Source organism: Felis catus, chromosome F2 (genome assembly GCF_018350175.1).
Source record: "Felis catus isolate Fca126 chromosome F2, F.catus_Fca126_mat1.0, whole genome shotgun sequence".
In the NCBI taxonomy this organism is placed as follows: domain Eukaryota; kingdom Metazoa; phylum Chordata; class Mammalia; order Carnivora; family Felidae; genus Felis; species Felis catus.
Genome location: NC_058385.1, coordinates 45,762,084 through 45,774,213, shown reverse-complemented (window position 1 = coordinate 45,774,213; position 12,130 = coordinate 45,762,084). Strand labels below are relative to the sequence as shown.

Below are 12,130 nucleotides of genomic sequence, written 5' to 3'. Positions count from 1 at the left end.
AAAACATGAAGAAGCCAATTTCTAGAGGCTCCCACTTCCAAAGATAAGATAATGTGAGTATTATTAAAAATAATGACTTAAGAATACCAAGCAATAACTAATTGGCCACCATTGGAATATGCTAGAAAAATAATTCATTTCCCCCTCAGCTTTATTAAAGTAGCAACGACAAATGAAATTGTAATATATTTCAAGTGTACATTGTGATGATTTGATATATGTGTACATTGTGAAAAACTCCTCTCACTGAGAAAATCAGCTCCTTTTTGAAAATGGGTAAATAAAGGAAAAGAATTAAGCATTTATTTTACATTTCTTTAGATGAACAATACTACTGAGTAACCAAGTAGTAGATGAAGGAATGCTTCTTTTTACAGAAGCTTTTGTCTTATTTTATTTTATTTTATTTTATTTTATTTTATTTTATTTTGTTTATTTTATTTTGTGTTTAGTTTTGAGAGAGAGACAGAGCATGAATGGGGGAGGAGCAGAGAGAGACGGAGACGCAGAATCTGAAGCAGGCTCCAGAGTCTGAGCTGTCAGCACAAAACCTGACATGGGGCTCGAACCCATGAACCGTAAGATCATGACCTGAGCTGAAGTTGGACGCTTAGCCGACGCCCTAGAGGTACTTTAGTTAATACATGAAAAAAGAGTGTTAGAATGAAAAGATTACTGTTTGCAACCTCCAATGAATTCAGGCATTCAGCATCAGTGGCTTTTAACATCACAGAAGGAGACCTTCAGATATTATGTGCCTTCTGATGGAACAACACAAACCATTTTACAGAACAGTCTTGCTGAAAATAATAGTAACAATAAGCAAACCTGAATAGATTAAACCAACTACCAATTTATATGTAGGAAGTACAGAGGACAGGGGAATAGACAAAATCCAAACTGTTGTAAACTCTACAAGTTTGGTTTCTTCAATATATAAATTACAAGAGATGAAAAATAATACAGGAGAAAACTAATGATTAAAGATACTAGAAATACATATCAACCAATAGTGATGCGTAGAACATATATGGCTCCTGGTTTAAAAAAAAACCTAAGAAATATACATGCACACCAATACCCACATATCCACACACATTATGATATGTATGGAATAATTGGAAATTTGAATGAATACTAGCTACATATTTGATAACACTGAAGAATGATTAGCTTTGATAATAGTATTGTGGTTATATTTTTTTAAAGTTGTTGTATTTTAGAGATACTTTATACTGAAATATTACAGATGATAGATGATGCATGGAATTTGCTTCAAAATAATACAGAAGGTAAGGGAGTGGATAGGGGTATGCAAGAAACAAGATTGGTCAATAGCTGACAATTATTTAAGCAGGAGGTTCTATACGCTATTCACTCTACTTTTGTATCTATTTGAAATTTTCCATAATATAAAAGTTAAGAAAAGGCACAGAGATGAGAGTGAGTATGGGATATGAAAAAATCATACTGGAAGATGATTTCAACCCACTCTGCCTCAAAACCATCAAACTCCTCTCCTCCCTCTTCAACTTCAATAGGTGATCTTGCTTCTAGCTTCATGGATAAAGTTAATTTCTTGCTACCCTTAATTTCTTGCTACCAAACTGAAAAATTACCTGCATATGTCCTTTTCCTCTCCTTCCTTAATTTGCTATATAAAATAGAGCATCTGTTGCTTCTCTAATTTAAAACTTTTTTTTCAAATACATATTGGATTCTTCTTCCCTTTTAAAATTTTTTTTGAAGTTTATTCATTATTGACAGAGAGCGAGGGACACAGTGTGAATGGGGGAGGGGCAGAGAGAGAGAGAGAGAGAGAGAGAGAGAGAGAGAGACATAATCCAAAGCAGACTCCAGGCTCTGAGCTGTCAGCATGGAGCCTGATGTGGGGCTCAAACACACAAACTGTGAGATCGTGACCTGTGCCAAAGCTGGATGCCCAACCGACTGAGCCATCCAGGTGCCCCTATTTTTCCCTTTTTCTAGTGTACCCACCTTTATCTTTTCTCTTTTTAGTTTATCCAATTATTCTCTCCACTGGATTCCTCTTGGAAAGAGTTCCAAGTCTCTTTCATCATAAAAATAAAATCCCCAAACCATGATCCCAAATGCTCCTTCATATACTACCCTTAATTATTCTTCTTCTTCACAAACTTCCTAAAGGAGTTATTTATACTCTCTACCTCTACTACCTTTTCCCTCCTGCTTACTTCAATGCATTCTAGACTAGTTTCCATCCAGAATAACCCAATAGGGAGAAAACACTTGCAGTCACAATATCTATAAATCCACGAGATAGTTCCAATTTCTCATCTTTCTTAATGTCAAAGCACTACTAACTTGGCTTCTTCGAAATTACAATTTTCAAATTTTCCTCTTAGCTCACAATTTCCTTTCTAGGCTTCTCCTCCTGGCCAGTAAATCCTGTTTGGACGTCTTCAAGGTCAAGTCTTAGGCTCTTTTCTCTACTTTTTCTCTACTCTTTCCTTGAGTAATCTCTCGTCCAACCCTTTGGATTGAGTTAGAATCTGTATCCCAAAGACTCCAAAACATGCAATCGTTTATCACTAGTGTTGGTCTTGTGAGCTCCAGATCTGTCTGAATAATTGCCACAAACTTAACATATCTAGGTCAAAACTTATGATCTCTCTGTACTCTCACAAATGAAAACAAAACAAAAACAAAGTGGTTCTCTTCAAGTATTTTCATCTCAGTAAATCACCTGTCTTAACTTGGGCTGCCATAACAAAATGCAATGTCTTGGTGGCTTAAACAATAGAAATTTATTTTTTCATGGCTCTAGAGACTGGAATTGAGATCAGGGTGCCACCATGATTGGTTTCTGGTGAAGGCTCTCTTTCTAGCTTGTAGATGGCCACCTTCTTAATGTGTCCTCACATGCCAAGAGAGACAGCAAGCCCTATGATAACTCTTCTAAATGTACTATCCCATCATGAGGGAGCTCCACCCTCATGACCTCTTCTAAACCTAATTAACTCCCAAATCTCCATCTCCAAATACCATCACAGTAGAGATTACAGTTTCAACATATGAATTTTGTGGGGACAAAGCACGACCCATCCAGTTAGACCAGTCAGAAAACCAGAAGCCATGTTTAAATCTTCTTCCTCACCCCCTATCTCTCTACTCCATTACTATGGTCTGTAGATTCTTCCTTCCCACTATCTGCCAAATCTTTCACTTCTCTCCATTTCTTTTTGTTAAATGTTTATTTTTGAGAGAGCGAGCGAGCACCTGTTTGTGTGCACACATGCATACATGGGGGAGCGGCAGAGAGAAAGGGGACAGACGATCTGAAGAGGGGTCTGCGCTGACAGCAGAGAGCCTGATGTGAAGCTCAAACCCATGAACTGTGACAGCATGACCTGAGCTGAAGTCAGATGCTTAACTGACTGAGCCACCCAGGTGCCCCATTTCTATCAAGATTCTCTGATCCAACTTACAATTACCTCTCACCAGTACTACTGCAATATTCTCCTAATTGCTCCCTTCCATCTACTCTAGCCCCTCTTACTGATTCTCCACCCTGACTAGAGTTATCTTTTCAAAATGCAACACACACACACCTCCCACGTCCTACATCCCCCACCACGTACACATCCTACTGAAAGCTCTTTAATGGCTCCTTACCACACTCAAGATAAAAGTCCTAAAATCCTTTTTTATGATCAGAAAGGCCTGGCCTCTGCCTCTCTTTGGAGCCTCACCTGATAGCACTGGTTTCCTCTTTCCTGCCTTCATTTAATCTGACACAGATACCTCTCACCATCGCGTCTTTTGCACATATTCTCCCAGAGATCCACCCTTCCCTCCACAGTCCTTAGTTAACTCCCTTTCATCCTGTGCAACTCGACTACAGTGTCAGTCACTCAGAGAAGCTTCCCTGAATCTCCACTCTTTTATGAATCCACAGAACCTCATGACACATATAATAGCTTATCATTATCTACTACTTTCTGTAACTTTTTTGTAACTATCTCTTCTACCGGTTTATATGCATTTGTTGAGAGGAGGGGCTATCTTTTGCTCACCACTGTATTTTCAATGCCTAAAGCAACGTGTGCCATACTGCAATCGCTCATAAATCTCTGTTGTAAAAATAAAGGAAGAGTTCCATTAGTGATTACAACCATCATTTTCGAACTTGAAGCAATCTTAAAACCGCTCTCTTATGTTAGAAGAAAATATTGAGGCCCAAAGAACTACAACATCTTAGGATCACCTGCTTAGCGACAGCTAAACCAGATGACACCAGATTAGAGACAGCCTTGAGGGCCGAGGAGAGCTTTGACCAGATGAATTGAGAGGGGTGTGTGGTCAACATCATGGAAGTTTGGCAGGTGAGGCTAATTTAGCAAGGGCCCAGGGGACAACAGGATTAGTGAGTAACAGGAGAATCTGGAGTGTGGGCTGCCCATAAACAGACGAAGGAAGTAATCAGGGCATAAACCTAAACCAGGCAGGTAGTAGGCAAAATGGAGGACCATTTCAAAGGAAAAACAAAGAGACTTGGAATAAAAAAAAAAAAAGAATCAAAAATGACAGTAAAATTGTGAGAAGACATGACTGGAATAATGTTGCTGCTATCACTAGCACATGTAAAGATCTTTCGAAACTATACTAAGGGCAGGGATAAATCAGGAGAGGAGAGAAAATGGTTTAATTTAATGTGGAAATACTGAATTTTAAATAACTAAACATATCTACCAGGCAGATGGAGGAATAGTTCTGGAGTTGGGTAAGTCAAAACCAGAGCTAGGCATTTGGGAGTCGTTAGTGTAAAAGAGATAGTTGAGGTTATTGTCTGTACAGAGGGACGAACAAAAGGCCCCAGACCATGTCGCTGGGCAGGCACAGGTTAGAGAGCGAGGGAAGACGTGCATGCAAGCACAAAGTTGGAAGGTTACATTTAGGAGAAGCCAAATAATGTTCTCTTCAGCCTTAGTCTGTCGCATGATCCTAGAAAGACATCCCTCCAATTACCCTCATTCTCTTCAGCAGAGGAAATAATCCTGACAATTAGATCACGTGAAGAAATAAAGAATCTAAATAATTGCCATACCGCTGACTTCCCAGCAGGAGACCCTGAGCTGCCTCTTAACCACTTTGCGGCCCCCTCAACCAGCTTCTGTGACTCTTCTGGTCCTATTACTTAGCCAAGCATCGTCCCCTGGAGGCACTATTGTCAGCCTAACTTTCAAAGGAGACTTAAAAGTCTCTTCATATGACTTACTGAGTCTGCAGTGAAAATTTTGCTATTAAAATCATGTTGTTACAGGAATAAAAAAAAGTTAATTAAAAAATTAATTAAAAGTCATCCTCTTTTCTCATTTCTTCCAATACAAGTTATAGTTGAAAAAATTAGGTTGAAATAATGAAAGGCTTTCCTGTGTTTTAAAAATTCTTGGTCCAGTCCCCATTTGACATCCTGACATTAAGTTTATGGTTTCATTTTGATAAATCATGGGGAAAATAAACTATGTAATGCTGACACCGCAAATTGGAACCCATAAAACTCAGGAAATGTAAAAGTCAAGGTTCTTAATAGTTTTATTAACTAGTTTACATTTCTTAAATATAGAAGATAGCTTGCTGGTATGGCTATAAAGCTGAATTAAGGTATGGGCCTTGGCCCCATTTGTGGAAAGAGAAAAGAGGCAAAGGGTTAACTATCAGGGCAACATTAAGAGGGATTAATTAAAATGAGTTCTTTTTTTTAATTTTTTTTAAATGTTTTTATTTATTTTTGTGACAGAGAGAGACAGAGCATGAGCAGGGGAGGGGCAGAGAGAGAGGGAGACACAGAATCAGAAGCAGGCTCCAGGTTCTGAGCTGTCAGCACAGAGCCCGATGCGGGGCTCGAACCCACAGACTGTGAGATCATGACCTGAGCTGAAGTCAGACGCTCAACCGACTGAGCCACCCAGGTGCCCCTAAAATGAGTTCTTTAAGGTGCTTTCTTTCACAATAAAATCTTATGTTTAAATGCTGTGTTACTTATTCTTCACTTTCCACTCCAGAAAATGTCAAGGGGCTATTTGGGTCAGCTTTTTCAGGTATCTTAATTCCTCTGAACCTGTGCTTTCAAGATATATCTCAATTAATCCACACTGAGTAAAAAAATCAGTAATTACAGAATATAAAAGCAGAGTTCACCAAGAAAAGAAAAAAATTTCAAAAATACATATCTTGGGGTAAACAACTTAAAATCTCTACCATTTATTTATATAAACCTATTTGAATGGTGTGCTACCGTACCTGAGCTTTTTTAAGTAATATTTTACATTAATAAGTACATATTTTCATTCAAATCAAAGAAGTTTATGGAAATGGGATTATACTGGAATGGTTAGAAAATTTTTACAAGTAAGAAAAAATCATTGCAACCTATAAAACAGCAAGTTAATGGAAGAAATGGAAGAAAACAGTATTCAAAATAGGATCACGACCAATTAAAAGTCAAATAAATTTTTAAAACAAAAATCAATTAAAATCGGAGCTGAAACCAGTCTAAAACCAGAATGAAATTAAAAAGACCTAAAGACTACATGGGTAAATTAAACAACAGGTTAAACAGAGAGACGCTAAAGAAATAATTTTATTACGAGAAAAAAATTTCAGTGGTTACGTGTTTCATCTAGAGACACCTGGTATAGTAAAATAAATGTGCAATTGCAGTCATAACTGTCTTTGAAATAACTGTTACTTAAACTATATGAAGACTGTAGCATGCTAATTAATTTATAATAAAACATAAATGATGTGGTACTATTCTCCCCACTTGGCATCAGATTTTTCTTTGTTGTCATTTAAATGTCATTTCATTAAATGTCATTACAGTGACAGTGCTCAAAAATATGTCTGCAAAGGAACAATGAAAAAAATACCAGGGAGCTCAAATGTTTTTACAAATGACCCTGAGTTAATTAGAAAAATATGCACCCTTCCCAGTTCTTCTTCTCACGTGTCAGCTCTCATTAAATTAAAAAAAATTTTTTCTCATTTCAAAGTTAAGGAATCCTATGGCTAACAAAACTTTTAAACTGGGATCAAGTGGGCACATTCCTATGTTTCTGTATGATGTCATACCAAGCAATTCATAGTGGAATTTGAATTTGCAAGAACTATGAATGATTTTTCAATATAAGAAGTATCTGATCTAATGCTAATTTTTTCTCTATAGGCTAACTGTGCTGGGAACAGGTGGCCCTGCTTTCAATTATGGAGGGCTAGCATGCCAGTGTGAGGCCTGGATTAGTTCACCTTCTCACGGGGAATTTTCCCCGGTTGGGAATGGATTTATTATGGCTTCACACATGGAATAGAGCTCATGTCAGCTGAGGGCAGTGACACATCATATGATTCAAATTAACCTGCTGTGGACTGTTCCGCAGGGCTTAGATTGTGTATTAAAATGACGACATTTTAAAAACAGCTTGAAAGAAACCAGGATTGCTGAACTGCAATGGTTCCAATTTGTTCCAACTAATCTATCACCTGCTGGAGATATTATTCTAGTGGGTTTCTGGTAGCTGCTGTTTTCCAGGTTTCTCCAAGCCACTGACCTTGCTAATGGGTACAATTGTTGCCTCTGAAGGAAGGAGATGGGGGTGGAGAGAGCTTTGAAGGGGTTTTTGATGTAAAAGTTGGGACCTATCATTTGCTCTAAGGTAGTATTAAGTGAACAGAGGAAATAAGAGAATACTCAAGAACTCTGAATTATTTTTCCAAAAACAAATGCTAAATAGTAGCATTGTATCATGTTGTTTAGATAAATAATCCCTGAAAAGTAAATCTGTAAGGATGAATTCAAAAGCTATTAAGTTTGTACCTTTAAGATGAAAACTTAAGGTTAGGTAGGTATAATCAGTATTTCCTGTATTCTTCAGGGTCGTAACTTTTATTGCTTCTGAAATGTTAATTCAGGAGCAAGAAAAGAATAACATACCATTTTAGAGCTGGAGCATAAAACTTTGGGAATAATATTTGAATAAGAGGTGCATCTAGGGGTGCCTGGGTGGCTCAGTTGGTTGTGTCCAACTCTAGATTTCAGCTCGGGTCATGATCCCAGGGTCATAGGACTGAGCCCTGTGGTGGGCTCTGCGCTGAGTGTGGAGCCTGCTTGGGATTCTTTTTTCCCTTTGCCCCTCTTCCCCACTTGCATGCCCTCCCTCTCTCTCTCTCTCTGAAATTAAAAAAAAGATGTGCATCTAAATTCAAAAAACTAACAGTAGCCAAAGATTCTTAATGAGTTCGCACTGTATAAAAATCAGAAGCATTATTTGCAATACTAAAAAAAAAGTTTTATTTTTTTTATTTTTTAAAGGAAGGGAATGACACTGGGGAATATTATAAAGCTGAAACTTGTTCCCCCAGTCTCAGCATAAATAATAGCTTTCTTAATATATCCTATTATCTAAAAGCTGGAAAAAATTTAATTTTCTTGAGTTGCCAAAAATCTATAAAATAATACATTCCTATGGTAAGAAATGCTTTATGTGTTCTGTATTTCCAATGATCTCTAAATTAATACAGAGTGGCAACCTGGCTGTGTAGTCAGAGAATATAATTAGTCTATGCAATAATGTCTACGTACATACTTTACAAGACAAATTATTTACAGTAAGGAAATTTTTGTCTAAGAGTAAATTCTGGAGCATTTCAAAGATGCTAGGTTAGTATTTAGTGGAATCACACACAGCTGATACATCATTCCAACTAATCTTCCCTCAATTTATTAAAGAAAACTACTCTTGGTTAAAATGTTTTAGACTTGGAAGAACTTAAACCATTAACTGGACATTGTATTTGATTTTTCATAATAAAAGTACATTTAAAAAAACCACTCATTTTTTTTGTCATTCCCTTTTCCTATGCCTCAAAATATCTGCAGTTGGGTCCTCAACACCCGTGTGTGTGTGTGTGTGTGTGTGTGTGTGTGTGTGTGTGTGTGCATGTGCGTGCGCGTGTATTCATTCATTCATTCATTCATTCATATAGGATTCATATGAAAACTTGTTACAAATGTTTAGTCTCCAGACCAACAGCATCCACCTTTCCTGGGAGCTTGTTAGAAATGCAAAATTTCATTCCTGCCTTCTAAAACTATTAAATTTTTGTATTTTAACAAGGCCACCAGAGATGTTTCAAATGCACACTCAAGTTTGAGAAGCGCTACTATAAAATAATGCTTTCAATTCATTTGTTTAAAAGTTGGAATCTCCAGATAGATCATGACTCTTATTTGAATAAAAATAAGGAATGGCATATATATAATTTCCAACTTAGAAACACAAAAGTACAACTATTTAAAAAAATCCCATTTCTACTACATAGTCACATTAATTGCTAGAATTATATGCATCATCTTTCATTCATTCATTGACATTTCTCTTGAAATTCACTTTCTTTGGTTGCCATAAAAATATGGTATACAACTACTGACTTGTAGGTCCCATCCTTTAATAAATCAATCAAATGTAAACTAGAAGCCAACTTTATAGCTAAAGTTGAGTGAAAGACTGTGCCTAAAAGCAAAAAAATCAGAAACTACAAAAGAGAAGAGGGAAACCCAAGTTTCTCTCTCACTTCTCCATGAACTAACCATATATTCTTACCCAGTTTCACCCATTCTAATATGTTCAGTCTTTTACATGTGAACAACTCTGAAGTCAGGAAGTGCCCTGCAACTCATGTAATAAGAAAGCACTGTATCATAGTTTAAATAGCAGATATTTTTTCTTTGTACATAAAATGTATTTTCCTACAATTGATGATGGCTTGGATTCTATGCAACATGGTACTTCACACTTACTAGCCAACTATGAGGCCTCACATCACTCTCAATCTATCCATTACCTCACCCCAAAGGCTTCTTCCAACTTTACTGACTCTCTTAGTCTTCATCATTAGCTTCTCGCTTTCATTTGAGTCTTTTAAACGACATTTAAGTACTTATAATGATTAGAAATAGTTCTTCATACTTCTATACCTTTTAAATCCCAGAACCGGAGCATCATACTTGAGAAGAACTGGGCCCTGGTGAAAGGGCCAGTACAGGTGGCCCTCTTTAGGCTCTCTTTACACCAGGCATGATGACAAGCAGCCTTCTTCAATCTGTAGCCATGGATCATAAGTGTATCGTTATGCCACGACACACATTTAACCAGGTCCACATATAGTTTTCACTTATCAAAATTCATGTCTTGCAGAGTATTGCTAGAGATCTAAGACAGTGTGGCACCATTGTTTTAAATTCTTATTTAAATTTTATTTTAGAGAGAGTGTGAGTGAGGGAGAGGGGCAGATGGAGGGAGAGGGAGAGGGAGAGGGAGAGGGAGAGGGAGAGGGAGAGGGAGAGGGAGAGGGAGAGGGAGAGGGAGAGGGAGAGGGAGAGGGAGAGGGAGAGGGAGAGGGAGAGGGAGAGGGAGAGGGAGAGGGAGAGGGAGACGGAGAGGGAGAGGGAGAGGGAGAGGGAGAGGGAGACGGAGAGGGAGAGGGAGAGGGAGACGGAGAGGGAGAGGGAGAGGGAGAGGAAGAGAGAGAATATTTTAGGCAGGCTCCATGGTCAGCATGGAATCTGACATTGTGCTTGATCCCATGATCGTGGGATGATGACCTGAGCTGAAACGAAGAGTTGGGTGTTCAACTGACTGAGCCTTCCAGGTGCCCCCATTGTTTTAAACTCTTAATGAAGAAACTAATATTCTTTTGATAATAATATGAAGCACTGTAAGTATAAAATAATGAAAGAAAAACTGAAATAGTAATTTTTGTTAAATAAACAGCTAAGATCTCACTGAGCTCTCCTCAGTGAGGAAGAGCACCATGAGATGAAGAAGAAATAGAGCAAGAAAGAGGAGGAGGAGGAGGACAGATGAAAAACCTTTAGTTCTGTTAAAATTAGTGTGGTACAGAAGTGATCTAGGTCTTTAGAATCATAAAGACCTGGGTATGAATGGCTCCTCTGCCATTAAGACCTTGGGCAATTTACTTCACGTTTCCGTCTTAGCTTCCTAATTCATAAAATAGGGATAATTGTAGAGGCTCCTCCTTGGGTCTGTATTAATACAGAAAGCACTTAGCACCTGGGACTAATATGCACTCAATACATTTTGATGACCGTATCTATCTAAACCTGAGTGTTTAGATATGCCTCAAGCACTTTGCTATGCATTTGAAATAAGTATATTTATCTAATTGAATATATTGATGTATACTGCCTTGTGTGTGTGTGTGTGTGTGTGTGTGTGTGTGTGTGTACACATATTATATGTCTCTTCCATTCATCCATCCACTTTGTTTACAGTAAGGAAACTGAGGCATAGGAGATTAGATCAACTGCCTAAGGTCACGCAATTAGCAGGAAAGGCAGAAATAAAGTTTTGGGTCTTTGACTTATAATTACTTATACTAGTCAATTATTCTTTAATTGGTAACTACTTTTTGCCAGACTAAAGGTAATTTTTAGTGCCTATTAATATTTGCCTTTTAGTCTTTGAAATGGGCAAGCTGAGAAGAATACACTTCTGGAAGACAAATGAACTATTCATTTTTGGCAAGGAATGTCACAATCACTAACACCCTAAGTACATGTTAATATACTCACATGAAGAAAATGTATACACATTTGAATTGTGACTTTCTTACCTGGTCCATTAAGAAAGTCTTTAATTTGTAGCGTTACCAGCGAAGGTGGAATACCACTTTTGCTGTCTATTTCCCCAGGCACTGTCTGTAGCCAAACTGTGCAGTAATCAAGGGATTCAGGCAGAGTCTTCCCAGGATCTGAAGTGACAAAGTTTAAATAAAAAATGTCAATCACATCCCAAACATCTCATTTTGGTGTAAGAGCTTCAGCTGACAAAGAAGAAGAAAAAATGGTTAAATTCACTGTATATAACCTTCACTGATTCATTTGTTTGTAAGTATACTAGTCACACAAGTACTTTATGAAGAGAAGCTCTCTCTACATTGGAATGATGAAACCATGTTTTTCAAAATCAGACCAAAGGAAAAGTCATTTCAAATCTTAACTTATATCATCTCTGAATGAAGGTAAAGTTTCTGTGCTCTGAGTTGCTGTTAACAGTTGTATAGTTGGATT

At 37.6% G+C, this 12,130-nt stretch overlaps 1 protein-coding gene across 8 annotated transcripts in view; it reads right to left on the bottom strand.

The window, feature by feature from the left end:
- VPS13B (vacuolar protein sorting 13 homolog B) overlaps positions 1-12,130 on the bottom strand; it is an 804,655-nt gene that overhangs the window by 177,284 nt on the left and 615,241 nt on the right. For all 8 annotated transcript variants that reach the window (XM_023248521.2, XM_023248520.2, XM_045050210.1 and 5 more), the window contains one exon: positions 11,674-11,811. In XM_023248521.2, the coding sequence (XP_023104289.2) occupies positions 11,674-11,811 (138 nt within the window). The remainder of the gene's footprint in view (positions 1-11,673; positions 11,812-12,130) is intronic.